The sequence below is a fragment of the Pan paniscus genome, chromosome 1 (assembly GCF_029289425.2).
Source record: "Pan paniscus chromosome 1, NHGRI_mPanPan1-v2.0_pri, whole genome shotgun sequence".
Classification (NCBI taxonomy): domain Eukaryota; kingdom Metazoa; phylum Chordata; class Mammalia; order Primates; family Hominidae; genus Pan; species Pan paniscus.
In genome coordinates this window covers 68,178,134-68,196,443 of record NC_073249.2, presented here as the reverse complement: position 1 = coordinate 68,196,443, position 18,310 = coordinate 68,178,134, and the positions used below count along the sequence as shown (strand labels likewise).

General features: G+C 43.0%; 1 protein-coding gene across 3 annotated transcripts in view; it reads left to right on the top strand.

The window, feature by feature from the left end:
- The window catches only part of CACNA1E (calcium voltage-gated channel subunit alpha1 E), a 498,274-nt gene that overhangs the window by 254,883 nt on the left and 225,081 nt on the right, over positions 1-18,310 (top strand). For all 3 annotated transcript variants that reach the window (XM_057301979.2, XM_063603599.1, XM_063603598.1), the window contains exons 6-8: positions 7,994-8,097; positions 9,443-9,595; positions 10,966-11,147. In XM_057301979.2, coding sequence (XP_057157962.1) covers positions 7,994-8,097; positions 9,443-9,595; positions 10,966-11,147 — 439 coding nt within the window. The remainder of the gene's footprint in view (positions 1-7,993; positions 8,098-9,442; positions 9,596-10,965; positions 11,148-18,310) is intronic.

The following is an 18,310-nucleotide window of genomic DNA, read 5'->3' as shown; positions in this document are numbered from 1 at the left end:
TTTCTAGAGCATTACTGTTTGCATATTGTTCCAGAAGGAGCCATAGTGTGTGGAAATGGGAAAGATGGTTTCTGCCATCAGGAAGCTGGTTTTGAACTGAGTTACGAGGATCTAACTCATTAATGATCAGACCCATGTTCTAAGATATAAGAACTGTATGTAATTGGGAGTTAAACATAGAGCAGCTCTCTGGATGTTGAGAGGAAGGGAGATTGGTGTGAGCTACAGAAGCATAGCACCATCAAGGCAGGTGTTGGCTCACAGAGTTAGAGCCAGGAGGGGTCTGAGAGGTCTGTTTATCTGATCATTTCATTTTATAGATAAGAAAACTGATATATTATTTCTCTTCTTCCTCTGTAATACCTAATTATTTTCTATGAGACAAACTGTAGTATACTTTTTTTTTTTTTTTAAAGTTCTTCCTCATTCAGCTTCCCCAGTGGCACCAGTTTTCCCTTTTGGGAGGATCTTATTGTGTGTTCCTGGGCGGGGAGTCTTGCTCACCTTGGAAGTGGTAGGGGATTTGGGTGCAGGGGGACTTAACCTTGACCACATGCTTCTTCTGACTTTACTCTTAAGCTGATGATGCAACAACAGCAAGACAGTTCATGTTTATAATCATACCAATAGCCACAGTGGCCTAAGAATCAGATTTCCCAGAATCTCTGACCTTTGCCAAGTGTATTAGTTTCCTACAGCTGCTGTAACAAATGACCACAAATTTGGTGGCTTAAAGCAACATGTGTATTTTCTTACAGTTCTGGAAGTCAGAAGTCTAAAATCACTTTCAGTAGGCTAAAATCCAGGGTTGTGCTTCCCATCTCTCCTCCCCAGAGGCTTTAGTTCGTTTCTTTGCCTCTCCCAGCTTCTAGAGCTGCATTCTTGTGTTCTTTGGCCCTTGGGCCCTTCCTCTATCTTCAGAGCCAGGTGCAGAATAACTTGCTTCTGTCCTTACATTGCCTTCTCTCTGTCTAGTCAATCTTCTGCCTTTTTCTTGTAAGGGCACCTGTGATTGTGCCTCGAGTCCACCTGGATAATCCAGGCTATTCTTTCCACCACCAGATCCTTAATCCCATCTGCAAAGTCCCTTTTGCCATAACAGGTAACGTTCACAGATTTCTCAATTAGGACCTGGATATCCCTGCCCCAACAAGGTTTCTGCTTTCCTCTTTTCCCAGCCTGGTCTTCCAATATCCCCTCAATTCTGTGAGTTCCTGGTATCTTCTCAGTATACCTTTTTGGAGGGAGGGAGCTGATGGGTCTGCAGTTTAAGACAGTTGAAATCTGTTTCTGTTGTTTATGACCAGGAACCTCCATGGTAAATCAGTGCTATGTGCAGAACTTTACAAGCATTATTTTTTTTTAATCCTTGTTTTAACTTTCTTAGGAAGGCACTATCCCCTTTTTCCAGGTAAGAAAACTGTAGCTCAGAGTGGCAATTGCAAAAAGCCTGACAGCTAGTATAGGTGATGGAACTGGGATTTGAAACTAGCCAGTGTGACTGGAGAGCGTATGCCTTATCCCTTTCTCAGAATCCTAGTTCAACTAGCTTTTGGTCTTAGACCTTTTCCAAGGAGGAAGTAGAATGTCATCTGGGCCCTGAGGTCTGAATCAAATTGTTTAGGCCAGGGAGAAAAGGCAAAGGAGAAGCATTCCAGGTAGGAGGGAGGCTGGAGCCTAGGAAGTGAATCCAAGAGATTTAAAGGAAGGGGCACGACAGGTAAAGTGGAATGACAGATAAAGGAACCAACCACGTATGGAATGCTTTTGAATGGACACAGCAACTCATTTATGTCAACTACCCATGGGAATGATATTCTGACTCAACTTTGTGTTGGAAATTCAGCTTGTATTAGGTCCCTTGCTGCCTCCTCATGGCCTCCTCATCACATGGGCTGGTTAAACATCTAACATCCTTTGCTAGTGTTAGCCTTTTCTCACAGATGCTGATGAACAGTCTGTCTTTCAAAAACTTAACAAGGTTCTTTGTTGGTATCGATATGGGTAATTTCTGGAGCTTGGAAGACATCCTGGACCTAATGGTGAAAGATCTCTGGCTTGTGTCTCCTTTCAGAAGAGAAATTGGAAATTTTTTTCTAGGGCTGGGGCAATGACTAAGAAGGGAGCTCTTTATCTGGTCTTTTCTGGTTACTACTTAAGTGTAACTGATAGATTTAGCAAATGAAAATATAAGACATCCAGTTAAATTTGAATTTTAGGTTTCAGATAAACAATGAATATTCTGTGCATTGTACAAATATTGCACTAAAAATTATTTATCTGAAATTCAAACTTAACTGGGTGTCCTGCATTTTAGCTGGCAACCCTGAACCTATGACCACTGTTTCAGGGTATTTTCAGGCATAGACTTGTACAGTGAATGTGCCTGTGAAAAGATATTATAGACCTGGATTGACAAGGAGGCTAGGAAAGAACCTCAAGGTCAAAGGGAATGCAAGGTTGGAGAATTCTTTGGGTGACTAACTTGGGGAGAGATGATTTGTTTCTCATTGCCCAGAGCATTGCCTCTGTCTTCTGTTCTGCTGTGCCACTGCACTATGGCCACAATGAGAAAGACTTGTGCTGCATCATCAGGATTGTATCAATCTCCATTCTCTTCCTATTTGCTGACACCTAAAAGTAAAAACATTCAAGGTAGGGTTGAGCCATGATCTCTAACAGGAAATAGTTATTGAACTTGACTGTGTGCAGAACATGATACCTGTGCTGGTGGTGGTCAGAGGGCTGAGTGTACTCTCCAACTGTCCTCTGTTGTGGGGGCAAAGTGGGCATTAAGCCCCCCCTTGTATACAGAGCTTTCCACCGGGCTGTGTGCCTATAGTGACAAAACAAATGGAAAACACGCTTGTGCTCTTGAGGAGCACAGATATATGCCTCTTGGGACAGCAGAGAGCTTAGGCTTTTATTAACTCAAAATTGGAGTTATTCTCAGTGGCCCCACTCTGATTTTGTGGTGTGTGTCTCTCCATGTGTGTATATAGAAATATTGCAGCAATCATCACCTGCCATTAAGCTACTTTTGTACATAGTAATTAGGAGAGGTGCGTGGAGTCTGGTCCTGAGAGTGAGATATGGCAAGTGATCTGTGGCGCTTGGTAATTTGTGGCCTTAGAATGAAGGGAAGAATGCTCACTTGCCCATTTGGGGACCAAAACTAAAAAACCTTGATATTTTTTAGCAACACACTGGACTAAGGAACAGTGGACCCTCCCAGCACTGGGCAAACATTACACAGCGTAATGGCAGGGTGGGGAAAGGACTGGCTTTGACATCAGAAGATAACTGACTTTAACTCCTGATCTTACCATTTATTAGCAATTTAATTTTTTCTGAGCTTTGGCTTGCTCTTTTATGAGATGGAGACAGTAGCAATATGAGGAAAATTTTGAAGATTTAATGACATAGCATTTGAAAATGCTAACTGACAGCAAGCACCTTGTATTTGTCACTGCGGTGTTTCCCATTCTCATAGCACTTTGTAACTAACTCTGTTATAATGCTTCATGGTGTGTTATAATTATTTCTTTTATGTGTCTGTCTACTTCCACTAGACTGAGAATCAAGGGCCATTTTCAACTCTTTACTTTTCCAGTAGCCTCCTGATTAAGCCCTGGTACTTACAAGGCCCATAGTTTTGCTGAGCTGTGTGTACTTCAATACTTAAGCTTTGCTAGGAGGCAAGTCTTTAACTTCTGAGTTTCCATTCTTTCCTCTGTCTCTCTAGCTCTCTTACTGAGAACTGGGAAGATCCCATGGGACAGGATCTGTCCAGTCCTCAGTAAGAGTCTTTCAAGAATATTACCATCTCAACACCAGTCAGAATGGCGATTATTAAAAAGTCAAGAAAAAACAGATGGTAGAGAAATAGGAATGCTTTTACACTGTTGGTGGGAATGTAAATTAGTTCAACCACTGTGGAAGACAATGTGGTGATTCCTCAAGGACCTAGAACCAGAAATACCATTTGACCCAGCAATCCCGTTACTGGGCATATACCCAAAGGAATATAAATCATTCTGTTATCAAGATACATACACATGTATGTTCATTGCAGCACTATTTGCAAAAGCAAAGATGTGGAATCAACCCAAATGCCCATCAATGATAGACTGGATAAAGAAGATGTGGTACATATACACCATGGAATACTATGCAACCATAAAAAGGAATGAGATCATGTCCTTTGCAGGGACATGGATGGAACTGGAAGCCATTATCCTCAGCAAACTAACACAGAAACAGAAAACCAAACACTGCATATTCTCACTCATAAGTGGGAGCTGAATGATGAGAACACATGGACACAGGGAGGGGAACAACACATACTGGGGCCTCTCACGGGTAAGTGTGGGGAGAGGGGAAGGGAGAGCATCAGGAGAAATAACTAATATGTGCTGGGCTTAATACCTAGGTCACGGGTTGATAGGTGCAGCAAACCACCATGGCACACATTTACCTATGTAACAAACCTGCACATTCTGCACATGTACCTCAGAATTTAAAATTTTTAAAAAAGAATATTAGAAGATCCTCATTAGACTCTAAATGCTTGAGTATAGATTCCCAGTATTCTCCTGTGTACTCAAACACATGTATGTTTGAATAGTATCCCAGCTTGCTACCCTATTCTCAGTAAGTTCTAGGATTTCCTTGATGTTCTCTCCTTTTGACCTCTGCTTCAACAAATTTATTAATTTAATCAGTGCAATTCAAGTTCAATTCATCAAGCCTTTATTGAGTGCCTCTTACTTGCCAGTCACTGGGCTAGGTTTTGGGGGTAGAGATGAGTAAAATGGTGCCTCCATTAGAGGTGTTTCAGATTTAGTGGGAGAGACAGATGAGAAAACAGAATTTCTCTAGGATGTGGTTAGGGCAGTGATGGAGGTGGACACATTATGGGAGCACAGAATAGGGCTATTTTCCTTTATTGTCTTTTTCCTCTAAGAATTCCATTGTTGGCCAGGTATGGTGGCTGACACCTGTAATCCCAGCACTTTGGGAGGCCGAGGCAGGCAGATCATGAGGTCAGGAGTTCGAGACCAGCCTGGACAGCATGGTGAAACCCCGTCTCTACTAAAAATACAAAAATCAGCCAGGTGTGGTGGCATATGCCTGTAATCCCAGCTACTCGGGAGGCTGAGGCAAGAGAATCGCTTGAACTCAGGAAGCGGAGGTTGCAGTGAGTTGAGATCGTGCCATTGCACTCCAGCCTGGACGACAGAGCAAGACTCTGTCTCAAAAAAAAAGAATCCCATTGTCCCTGCTTACTTTCTAACAGGTGAACAGGGAGCCGGCTGTCATTCCTGCCTCAAGGAGTATTGGAACGGTGGGAGTTAGGAAGCTTCCAGTGGCCAATGTGCCTCAATTAAAGACCCAGTTGGTAGCCCTCCTGCACTGGAGGACAGAAAAGAACACTTGGAGGCCCAGGACAGCACAAGGCCACAGGCTGCATGGCCCTGGCTGCAGTGTGGTTGGGAGAATTTGGGGAGCAGGTAGTTTCAGCCAAAGACTAACTTGGTGACATGCGCATACCTCATAGCTGGCTCTGTGAGACCCCTGCAACAAATGCCATCTTTTTCCTTCCCTCTTTCAAGTTAGCTTTGCTTTTGTTCTCTTTCCCATTTCTCTGACATTTGCTTCTCCCCCCAGTTCTTATTTATTTCCTTTCTTGTTTATATCCCTACATTTTCTTTTACTGCTCACTCTTCTATCATCTTATTCTTCTTTCCCTCTACCATTTTTCCCCTCTACATTTGAGCCATCTTTGCCTTTTAATTTTATCTTTCTGCCTCTATCACCATGTTCTGAAACATAACTGTTAAACTCAGGGTTGGAGAGGAAATTTTCATTTCCAACAGGGCTCTTTATGATATGAAAAGAGTGTCTCATGTGTATCTGAGTATCCTAGGAAACAAGTCTAATTTCTAACTCATATTCTGCATACTGTGTTTGAAAGACATCATCATGAAAGGAGAGTCTCCCACCTCGGTAGCACAGGAGACTGTGCTGTGCACCTTACCTTTATTACAAGAACCAGCCAAACAATGATTCCTTCTTTTTTGTGGTTCTCTATCTCCACACCTATCCTTGAAGTTTCTCTTTATCTCTCTCTTTCTCTTTTTCTATTTCTGTCGTATTTTTCAGTTCTATTTTCTATGTTGCTTCTCGTTCTTTTTTCTCTTTAGTCCTTCCCTACTTATTAGAAATTATATGACCCCCTCCTTAATGTCTTTCCTTGGCCTTGGAAGATAGAGTCAAAAGGAGTGTGGAAGACTCCACTGCCCCAAGTCCCCCCGTTTCTGACGATGGCATGGAAGTGTGACTCAGGAGAGATGGGGAAGATTCAGAAACCTTGTCTAGCTCTTGAGATTCTTTATGAGTAGGATTTCTTTCTGCTTCTTATTTTTAGGTAGTATGAACGTAGACTCAGAGAATCTTAAAGTTGACAGGAATCTCTATTGGTTGTTTAAATAACCTTTACCCCATGTAGGATCCCTCTTTACTTCCTAATGATGCTCTACAGGTAGCTCCCGGTTACTTGGAGTTTTGGGAAGGGTGCCAGCACATGAAGCTGTCCGCTTGGCTGTTGGCAGTACTAATTGTGTTAGTTACCGCTTGCGATTCTGTTGTCCTGGTCTGTATGATTTGTACCTAATGATTGTACGTCTGCTTCTGAGGGCCATAGGGCATGCACTTTCCATACAGTTCTTTTTCTGAGATTGAAGACACGTCAAATATTGAAGGAACTTCAGGTACCTTCTTTAATACTTGAACTATTTCAGAGAGGTTCCATCAGAAATAAACAAAACAAGCCATTCTTGCCACCATTTGACTATAGAGGAACCCAGTTTTCTGAATGCCTCATTTCCTGATGGTTCTGAGTAGCTGAGATTGTTCTGGAGGGATTATGGGGGAGAAACTTCCTTTCATTCTTCACAGGAAGAAGAATAAAATGAGCAAGTTTTAAATTAAGATTTTATTAATATTAGTAAGCTTTGCATTAGCCACAATGTCTGTGTGTACATTACAGTTTATAGAATACTCTTAATATTAAATACCATGTCATTTTATTTTTATAACTAGACCACGATACCCCCTTATTTTAGAGATGACAGAAGTGGGGTTCATAGAGGTTGAGAGACTTGTGTTGAGTCACCCCATTCTCAACAGAGTGAGTCAGACTTAAACTCAGTTCTTCTGCTCTTAATCTTCTGCTGTGTCTTTCATAAATACATATATGTCCTTGTCTCTCCAAAGTCCCTGCAATGTCATGAGATTATAGGAAATAAGTTGTCTCCTTGGTGGACACAATCTAATAGAATTATGGATTTGTATGTGTGTGTATTTCTGGATTTGGCTGTGGAACATGGAAAAATAGGAAGAAATCCAATTATGGTCAAAGAGTGGTTTGTGCAATTATAAAAATACTGATACTATGTGAAGACCATTGAAAATCTTCTCCAGTTGCAAGCATCAGCATAATTGATTTGTTTGGTAAAAATTCTGTCAAGGTAGAGATGAGTGAGTTACTTTTTTACTGCAGTTAATCCAGAGAAATTTCCTGAAGGAGATAGACAGGGGAACCTAAGAAAATTTTGAAATAAAAAAATACAAGGGCCTAGTGGGTTGGAAAGAGGGGAAGGAGTTGAAACAGGGCAGAGAGGAGAAAGGGGACAAGGTTTGGGGACAGGAATGGGACAGATGTTGTGGACCTTGTGTTTTGCTTGGGATTTGGAACTAGGGTTCTGGTATGATGATAAGTTTTCCTTCTTTGCAAAGTAAAACCCAGATGGCTAAATTTAATTCCACTTGGAGCCACTGGTGATTCACCCAAGCTCAGGTGCACCCACATACAGCTGGCGTCGGCGCTGTGTGCTTTCCAGGCTGAGCTTGCCTCAGCCCCGCTTCCTGCATGGAACAAGAGGGGAAAACCAGACTGGTAACCTTGACCCTTCTGTGTCTCTGTCTGCAGCATCCTGGCCACTGCAGGAACCCACTTCAATACTCATGTGGACCTGAGGACCCTCCGGGCTGTGCGTGTCCTGCGGCCCTTGAAGCTCGTGTCAGGGATACCTAGTGAGCATCTGCCATTCTTTCTGCTCTGCTAAGAACTTTCTTCATGTGTCCTCAGCTGGATCCAGGTCTAAGGGAATTTGGGATAAACAAACAATATTCCTCCTGGGAGGAAGCCTCAGTGGTAATAAATAGTGGAGATGGAGCAATCTGGTGTAACATTTTACTTTACATTTAACTTTTTGCAAATATAAAAGATAATAGAAAATCTTTACAGAAAATGTGGAAAGTAAAGAAAACAACAAAAAAGAAAAGTGCTCTTTATCTTATCACTCAGAAATCACTTTTGTTAAAATTTCAATATTTTTCATTTTTCCCCTGTGCATTTTAATATAATTGAAATCATTATGTAGATTGTAGTTTTATATCCTGAAATAAGTATTTTATTTTCCTAACCTTAAAAATTCTTGGCTGAGTGCGGTGGCTCACACCTGTAATCCTAGCACTTGGGAGGCTGAGCTGGGTGGATTGCTTGAGTTCAGGAAGAGTTCGAGACCAGTCTGGGCAACATGGTGAAACCCCATCTCCACAAAAAGTAAAAAATCAGCTGAGCATGGTGGCTCACACCTGTAACCCCAACACTTTGGGAGGCTGAGGCAGGTGGATCGCTTGAGTTCAGGAGGAGTTTGAGACCAGCCTGGGCAACATGGTGAAACCCCATCTCCACAAAAAATACAAAAAAGTAAAAAAAAAGGTAGCTGAGCATGGCAGCTCACTCCTGTAGTCCCAGCTACTCAGGAAGCTGAGGTGGGAGGATCACTTGGGCCTGGGAGGCCAAGGCTGCAGTGAGCCAAGATCACGCCACTGCACTCCAGCCTTGGCGACAGACCGACACTCTGTCTCAAAACAAAAAAATTCTTATATGTGTTATGATTTATTTAGCCATTTTTATGTTTTATGTTGCTGGATGGCATAAAAAATAAAAATAGGCTATTTCCAGTTTTTCTCCAACTATAAATGTGCTGCAACAAACACCTTTTTACTTAAATCTTTATTCAAATCTCTGACTGTTTTCTTGGCTAGAATCCTAGAAATGCAATGTGTGGGTCAAAGGATATGGCATTTTCTGAATAGTGCTTGTACTAATTGTGCTTCCCCAACAGGGACTGAGAACTGGGTCTGAGATAGTGTGAATGGGAAGATGAACTTTGTCCCAGCTCTTGAAGGATTTACAGCCTATCAGAGCTGGGCCTAATTTCCTTTAGGAAAGGAGCACATTCTAATAAATTTAATCTATCAGAAGTAGAAGGCAGCATGGATGAAACCAATGAGGGAATGAAACTAATCCTCCCCTATCAGATGGTGCTGAGGGACGGCTGCATTGGTCATTCTCTGTCCTTCCTTCTAGGCCTGCAGATTGTGTTGAAGTCCATCATGAAGGCCATGGTACCTCTTCTGCAGATTGGCCTTCTGCTCTTCTTTGCCATCCTGATGTTTGCTATCATTGGTTTGGAGTTCTACAGTGGCAAGTTACATCGAGCATGCTTCATGAACAATTCAGGTAGGGTCGTTCTTTTCTGTCTTCTCCTTTTCCCTTCTCCCCTCTGTTAACTGGGGTAATTTCAGGGCACTTGGAGGCTCATTGGAAAAGTATGTCCTATTCTGACCCTGGAATTAGAATCAGAAGCTTCTAGTCAGCAGCCTTTTGAGGCACAGTCAACCGAGACTAGATATCCTCACTTGACATTAATATTGCAAAGCAAATATGTAGTTGGAAGATTTCAAATAGATGGTCTTGGCTCCCCTATCCCATGGTCAAGGGCCATGGGAATGAACTTGAAAAGTCATCTGTCTGAGCCAGGCATAGTGGCACCCACCTGTAGTTCCAGCTACTCCCTGGAGGCTTAGGCAAGAGGATTGTTGAAGCCCAGGAGTTTGAGGCCAGCCTGGACAACTAGTGTCTCTCTGTCCCTATCTCTCTGTCTACAAAAAAAAAAAGTGCAGCCTCTCTGAATATCTGAATCAATACACCTTGACTCTTTGTACAGCAGCCTCTGACTGAATAAATAAGTACTTTTTGTATAGTGGCCTCTCTGGCCCACAGGCTGGTGAGATCTAGGAGTCCAGAGTCAGAGTTGGGTCCCTCTGGATCTGTGGAGACATTTTCCCTTCATGATCCTTCTCACCATCTTCTCGCTCTCTGTTTTGACCCACACGTGGTGTGGAAGAACTGAGGGAGCTCTGAGCTTGGTTTGCAAGTGTGCTTGGGAGATTGTTAGGGTACACAACCCGAAATTCTCATATCTTTGTATTTCATTTGTTCTTTTCAAGTTGAGTTGAGTATCCTAGGAGGAAAGGAGATGGGAGGCAGGCTGAAGAATTCCAAATAAGTACCATGCTTTTTATGAAAAGAACCTTAAAAGAACACCTTCCACCTTGGATTTCTATTTTTTATTTTTATCTTTTATTCAAAACCAGGAATCCATGCTGGAAAAACAAGGAGTTAAACCCCCCTAAAAGGACCATAGTTTATAACTGTCCCCAAGAAACACAGGAAGAACTCAGGGCTCATCCTGGAGTCTGAAGCCAGAAAACCTCACTTTGCCTTTTCCTCAAAGTGTGCCGTGTGATTCAGTCCTCTTAATTCCTGTGGTACTTCAGGTGAGGGTAGAGGATGAAGCTTGCAGAGAGTAGGGGACCATGTGGAGGAGAGGCTCCCTTTTTCAGGAGACTGGGAAACATTGGATTGAACACATGATATGTGAGCTGGGAGGTGCAGAGAGGCCAGGGAGGAGAGGGAGCCTGAGACAAAAAAGGGCAGGCCTCTTTCCGTGGGGGAATGGAATTGCTTGCCTGTGGCTTCCTGGGGTCATTTCCAGCTCATGCGAAACACCATGTGATTTATCCCCTACCCTCCAAATGTGTCTGCAGGTATTCTAGAAGGATTTGACCCCCCTCACCCATGTGGTGTGCAGGGCTGCCCAGCTGGTTATGAATGCAAGGACTGGATCGGCCCCAATGATGGGATCACCCAGTTTGATAACATCCTTTTTGCTGTGCTGACTGTCTTCCAGTGCATCACCATGGAAGGGTGGACCACCGTGCTGTACAATGTGAGTAGAGCTGGTGGGGACCTGGAAGGAGGAGGGAAGAACCCTGGATGGAGGCTTCTGTGGTTGTTTGGCCTGGCTAGTCCGGGGACAGGGAGGGCTATGGATATAGGTGTATTGGGAATGGGAGGTGAAGACTCAACTGCGATAAGCCTTAGCAGTTCATAACCCTCTTTTGTCTGGCCTCTTGCTACGTACAAGTACACAGCTTCTTAATACGATTAGGAAATTACATCCTATGTTGGATAGGTGAACAAATTAGTTAAGTCAGATCAACTTAATAGTTACAGAATATGTTGGTTGGACGTGGTGGTAGGGTATAGTGAAGGGTACTAATGTATGATACTGGCTGCCCAGTAGAATTAGCTGGAAGCTTAAAAAATTTTATCACCCCCTCAGGATCTGGGATAATTTACTAAAAAAGAACAAAAAGAAAAGAAAAACAATTATACCAACTGGGCTCCATCCCAAACCAATTAAGTAGGAATATTTAGGGGTGAAGGTCATTTTAGAAAAGTCATTGACTTTTCTAAAAAGCTTCCTATCTGATTCTCGTATGTAGCCACTGTCAAGAACTACTGCATTACACACACATAAAAAGCATGCTTAATTGTGAGATTCACCAGGGGTGCTTGTTGAAAATTCAGATTCACAGACCCCTTCTCTGGAGATTCTAATTTTGTGTAGCTTTGTATAGCTAGTGAGCTGTGCTTTTTTCAAGTGCCCTGGTGATTCACATGATCAGACATGTTGAGAAGGTTCTGAGTTGGTCTAGCTGCCTGTCAGGGATGTTGGGGATTCCTGCATGGGGACAGAAGGTAGGGTGATCATGAAGTCTCTTCCATCTTCCAGAGTCTAATTTTAATAAGTTATCAAAGGCTTGGTGCAGACTGTATGCTCAAAAATGAGAGTGAGTTGAGGTATGTGGTTTGATGTACATGGATCCTAGGTGGGTAAAGCAGTTTGGGCAGGTGCTTTTGAAGGACTGTACCCTTACCTGCATTCAGCCAGCCCACCCCAAAACAGTAACTTTGGAATGATCATGCCTCTTATGTACACTCCCACCATCTGCCTTTACCTTAAGGTGCCCTCTGTTTCCTTCAGTTCTTCTCTAGATCTTTTTAGCCTGATTCTATCTGTATAAAACTTATTAGGTGGAACATAAGGTGGCTTATACAAAGCACCCTTTAGAAAGAGCTTTGGATATAATTTACACTGGAGGGAAAGGAAATGCTGTGTCTCAGAAGAAACTCGACTAGACTATAATGCCCAAAGAGCAAGGATTGTGTAAGGCCTGTACAAGGAAGTACTTAGTAGAGGTCCATTGCTAACCTGGATCCATTCCCACATAGGATGAGCAAGGCAGGACTGAAGGTTTGCAGAAAAGAGTCACTGGCTATTATGCTAAAGCTCTAAAGGGCAGTGAAGAAGTCCCAAGGACCAGCTTACACCCAGCAAGCCCAGGGATGAAGCGTGACCCAGAAAGCCCTGGAGGACACTCTGCAGTTCTCACCAGCTGTGGGAGGCAGCAGGAAGGAGGGGAGGGGGAGGCAAGGTTGATGAGTGCAGTCACTCCTCATTTGAGATGTAAAGGTTGTCTTGAGGCCATGCCACTCAAATTAGCCAGGCACCTCTAGGAATTGCAGCACTGGCCCTGCAGTGGCTGGTGTCACATGGAGGGCTTTGAGAGTGATGCATTTCAATTATATGTGTAGACTCACCTAAGTGATGTGATAAATGCATTGAAAGCCTGAAAGGAGAAGTGTTGCATTTGAGGATACAGGCGTGATTGTTGGTCCTCTTTAGCCAAGATTCAGATGGTACTGAGAGGAGAAGGAGCACAGCTGAAGAACCACTCATTTTTTATTCATTAGTTTCTTTGTTCATTCCTTCATTCTTTCAGTGTTTATTAACTGAGCATCTATTACATGCCAAGCACTGTCCTAGGCACTAGGGAAATAGGGAGAAAAAAGTGCCATGATTCCTGCTATCATAGTGCTCTCTTCAAATCCCTGTCTCTCTCCAGTTACCTGTCAACCACAGGTTTAGAAGTTACACACAGGCAGAGATCTTGCTCCTCTCTCTAGTTTTGCTCACTAAGGAGGGAAGGAGGGAGGGGAGGAGATCAAGTTGCAGATACTTTGAAACCTTTTATTGCATGGGTGTCCAGGGCCCACAGACTGACATACTCTGACTTCCAGCCTGTCATTGAACTTGAGTTTACTGAAGGCCTCCTGCTATTCTGATGGCTGGATTTAGGGCTAGGGGGACTGTCACCCAAAGACTGTCTACCTGTTTGGACTGTCTGCTACCTGTTTGGACTGTTCCTACACACACACACACACACACACACACACACACTTATATACACTGGTTGCGTACCACGAGGTTAACTATGAATGACTAGTCAGCTTAGTATTATAAATACATGTATACATATATATGTGTGTGTTTCTGCATATAGAAAAATGACTCACTAAGCATCACCACAACCACCACCAATAAGATGCAAATATAAATATAACTGTATTGATTTTCCTTTCTACCACTCCTCATTCTGGGAAGGCCCAGTTCACCCAGCTGCTCGATTTGTTCATGAAGAGCACTAAAAGAGGGGGATCCCCTATTTCCCAGCCCTATGCACCTTCTATTCAGTGGTGCAACGAACATGTAAGATTTATTGTTGTTAGTTACATCCAAATCAGTAGGAGAATCTTCAGGTTTACCCAGTAGGAAGAAGCTCTCAAGCATGTGGGCTCAGTTTAACCTTTTTATATGCAATGTAAGTGCTTCCCTCATGTTTGCCTCCCTTTTCTGTAGCACAGACTCTTCCTAGATGCCTCCCTATGACCTTGTGTTGCTCTGCCAATGATTACTATTAATTTCATTTGCTTGTGGCTTTTCTCATTATAATGAATTGTAAGGGGGAGGGTTCCCATTGTCAGGGCAACCTGGAGTCACCTGTGCTTCATTTAGTCTCTATCCAAATGTCAACTGCTTGGTCAAACTCCAACTATATTCTTGGCTTCCCTCCCTCCTCTGGTGGAAGGAATGCAAAACTGTCGACAGTTCTGGCTATTGCTACCTGTTTGCACTGTCTCTCCCAAAGGTCTCCTCGACTTGCAAACTCTCTTCTTTACTTATTTCTCCTAACCTGATAAGTATGTCTTCCACAGTACAATGTGTTCTCCTTCTGATCAATGCTCTTCATTCAACAAATGTTACTGTGGCTCGCTAACCCTCTTCACCTGGGCTGGAGGTGGCTGAGAGAAGTGACTTTCTTCTGATTCTGATCTGAGTCTTATTTCTCTTTGTCATTATAGTTTTATGTTATCTGCTGATTCAGTTATCTCTTTTATTGTATCAGGACTAATTCCCAGATTGCAGAGGTTCCCAGTCCCTGTCTGCAGTTACTCACATCTTTGCTCCTGAAGTCTAGTATGTTTCATTTGTATTTCTGTAGTTGGAGTTATTTCTCTTCTTACTTACTGTTGATAAACTCATGTAGAGGCAGAAATTTCTTGGAGGTGTACTGTTTCTGCAGCTTTGCAGGTATGCTTTCCGCATCTGTTGTGACTACTTAAGATGCTGCAAGCTGCTATGGTGGAAGGGGTTTTATGGACTTCATTGGCTTTTGGCAAGAAGTGGCAACTTAAAGTCTGGATGCTTTCTGAGAGTCTTCCCAACTCCTCAGAAATCTTTTGGTCTATCAACAATGACTGTGGCTGTCTTTTAAGTTGCCTTTTCACAGCTGCATATAGTCAGGATTTATTAAATGGTTAACAGCTATTCACTTTCTGTCTCATTGAGATTTTGCTTTATGTTCATCTATGAGCATGGTGAGGCATAACATCCATCTCGCAGTTGATGAAAAACTACCATTCTCTTTATGAAGTTCCTCTCATTTTGTGGTATCTACAGAGAATGCTTTGGGTTCTGAGATCCATGAGACTAGGGAATGTGGCTTCCATCTTTGCTTCAGTCTTTTCCTACCACCTCCTCCACATTATAGTAGAACTACTCAAAACTAATTTGACAAATAGGTGGCAGGAGTCTATGATTATCTTATGGTGCTAGAGTGATAAGATGAACCAACTGACCTAGGATCAGGTGTATAGTTCCTGAAATTTGTAGACACTGTAATTGTGACTGGTATTGTAGATACTGTAAGTGTTACTGTAATTGTAATTGGTATCCAGGATCACTCATGCTCTGGAATAAACTGGTCCCCCCCGCCCGGCCCTCAAACAACCCCATCTGGACTGCCCTGTTCTTATGTCCTTGCATGAGTCTGGGATCCTGTAATATAGGTGATACTTGGAATTGGATACTAGTATCTGTTCATCTGTTACTTATCCATAAAGGGATTGGTAAGTGGATCTTGGAAGTTACTTTCTTTTTCCCATGACGGCTGGGAGGTGAGGTGTATGTGCTTAGTGAGGAGCTATGATAACTTCTTTTTAATTGGCAGAACACCTTGCTTGTCAGGCTTTTCATGGAGAGGAGAGAGTAGAGGGAGAGGGAAACTATTTCCTGAACTCATAGTAAAGGCTTTTCCCCTCTGTTTACATTCATACATAAGTATAGATTCATTCACTAACTCATTCACTCACCAAATAATTTTTAAGTGGCTATTATGTGCCAAATACTGTTCTAGATGTTGGTGATACAGTAGAGAGTAAAACATAGGAAAGTCCCGGCCCTCATGGAACTTATATTCTAGTGGGAAAATGCATATAGAACATAAGGAAAACATATGGTATATCAGATAGTGATAGATGCTGTGGAGAAAAAAATGTGGGGAAAGGGAGAACTTGGTTGCAATTTTAAATGGAGATGTCAGGAGGACCACATTGAGAAGATGGCATTCGAACAAAGACTTGAAGTGGGTGGGTGAGGGAGTGGGCCATGTGGTTATCTGGGGGAAGAGTCTCCTGAGTCCCAGATAGCTGGGCCAGCAAGTGCAGAGATCCTGAGATGGGGACGGGCTGGGTGTATTTGAAGAACAGCAAAGAGCACAGTGGGTTGAACTGCAGTGAGTGAGGCGGAAAGTAGGAGATGGAATAGTCAGTCAGATCATGTGGAGCCCTGAAGGCCATTATACAGACTCTGGTTTTTACTCTGAGTGAGATGGGAAAGCAATGGAGGGTTTTGAGGAAAGGAGTGACATGACCTGACTTGTGTTTGAAAAAGGATCACTCCACCTCCTTTGGTAGAGCAAAAGTAGAAACAGGGATTCAAATCAAGGTTATAGCAAGGATATAAAAAAAATGATAGAGGCTTGGGCCAGGGAGGTAGCAGTGGAGGAGGTGAAAAGTGGTTGGATTCTGCATATATTTTTAAGTAAAGCTCATGGGATTCTTCGATGGATTGAATATGAGTTTGGGAGAAAGCAGCAAGAAGAGTGGAGTTGCCATTAACTAAGCTGGGGAAGAACACAGGTAAAGTAGGTTGGGAGGAAGAGGAGAATTGAGTTTGGATGTGTTAAATTTGCCATGCTCATTTGATACGGTAGTATAGGGAAGGGGGTGAATAAATGAGTTCATGGTAGAAGGCTTGGCTGGAGAAATAAATTTGGGAGTTTTCAGTGTATAGATGGTAAAGTATTAAGACTGGCCGAAACCACCAAGGAAGTGAATATAGACAGGGAAGAGAGGAGATTCCAGGACTGAGTTCTCATGTTAAGGTGAAGAGGAAAACGGTTATCAGCAAAGAAGACTGAGAAGGAGCAGTAGGGAGGTGAGAGGAAAATTAGAAACCTGGTGTCCTGGGGCCAAGTGAAGAGCGCGCTGCAGAGGGAGAAAGTAGAGGATGATCAAGTCAGTTCTCTGAAGAAGTGTTTTTCCTATCATATGATTATTCAGTTAAAAAAGGTTATTACTAGAGTATCTTGCAAATAATTTCTTGGTCATTTGTATAAATTCATCCACAGATTCTCTTGAATTCACATTCATATTTACTCTTTCAAAAACTCTTATCTATATGCTTTGCTCATTTGAATCAAATGCTTCAGATGGGTCAAGGAAGGTGAAGGCTAAGAACCACTGAATGCCAGGAGCAGTTTGAGTGGAGTAGGAAGGATTTCAGAGAGCAATGGAAACAGCGTGGAAGAAATACCACTTACATGCTGATGGGAATGATCCATTTGAGATAAAAATTATTGTTGATGAAGGAGAGGGAGGAGAATTGGTGGAGTGATTTCCTTGAACAGGTGTGTGTGTGTGGTGTGGGGAGGTCTAGACCACAGATGTAGGGATTGGCTTAGATAGGAGCTCTAATCATCCATTCATAGTACTAGGAGTAGAGGAAGAACAAGTGGCTGCAAAGGCTGGTACGTGGGTAGATGTGGTGTTGGAATCTTGTAGAAATTCTCTTCCTATTGCTTCTATTTTCTCAATGAAAGAGGAAGTAAGGTCATCAGCAGAGGGTGGGAGGAGGAAAATGTTGAAAGTTTGAGGAGAAGGTATAACATAATTTTCCAGAAGACTGAGGGAGTAAGTGGAGTAGGAAATGCATTGGGTTGCTGGACAGCTTTATGGACTCACTTGGAGTTAGTTGTGATGAAGTTCAAGTGAGACCAGTGAGCCTGGTGTGTTTTCCTCTGGTCACATTCAGCCACTGAATATGGGAAGTAGGTGGAGATTTGGCTTTTATGAGAATAGTTTTGCCAGTTGAGCACAATAAAATGAGAGAAGATCAAGAGAGTGACTATAACATAGCCATGGAATTTGAGCTGGATAAAGAGCAAAGAGGTGGGGGAGAAACCGTGAAAAGGGAGGAGAGTACGTGGATTATAGACCGTTTTTGAAATGTGACTCTTAGGGCCGGGCGCGGTGGCTCACGCCTGTAATCCCAGCACTTTGGGAGGCCGAGGCGGGCGGATCACTAGGTCAGGAGATCGAGACCATCCTGGCTAACACGGTGAAACCCCGTCTCTACTAAAAATATAAAAAAATAGCCGGGCGCAGTGGCGGGCGCCTGTAGTCCCAGCTACTCAGGAGGCTGAGGCAGGAGAATGGTGTGAACCCGGGAGGCGGAGCTTGCAGTGAGCCGAGATAGCGCCACTGCAGTCCGGCCTGGGTGAAAGAGCGAGACTCCGTCTCAAGAAAAAAAGAAAGAAAGAAAGAAAGGAAAGAAAGGAAAGAAAGGAAAGAAAGGAAAGAAAG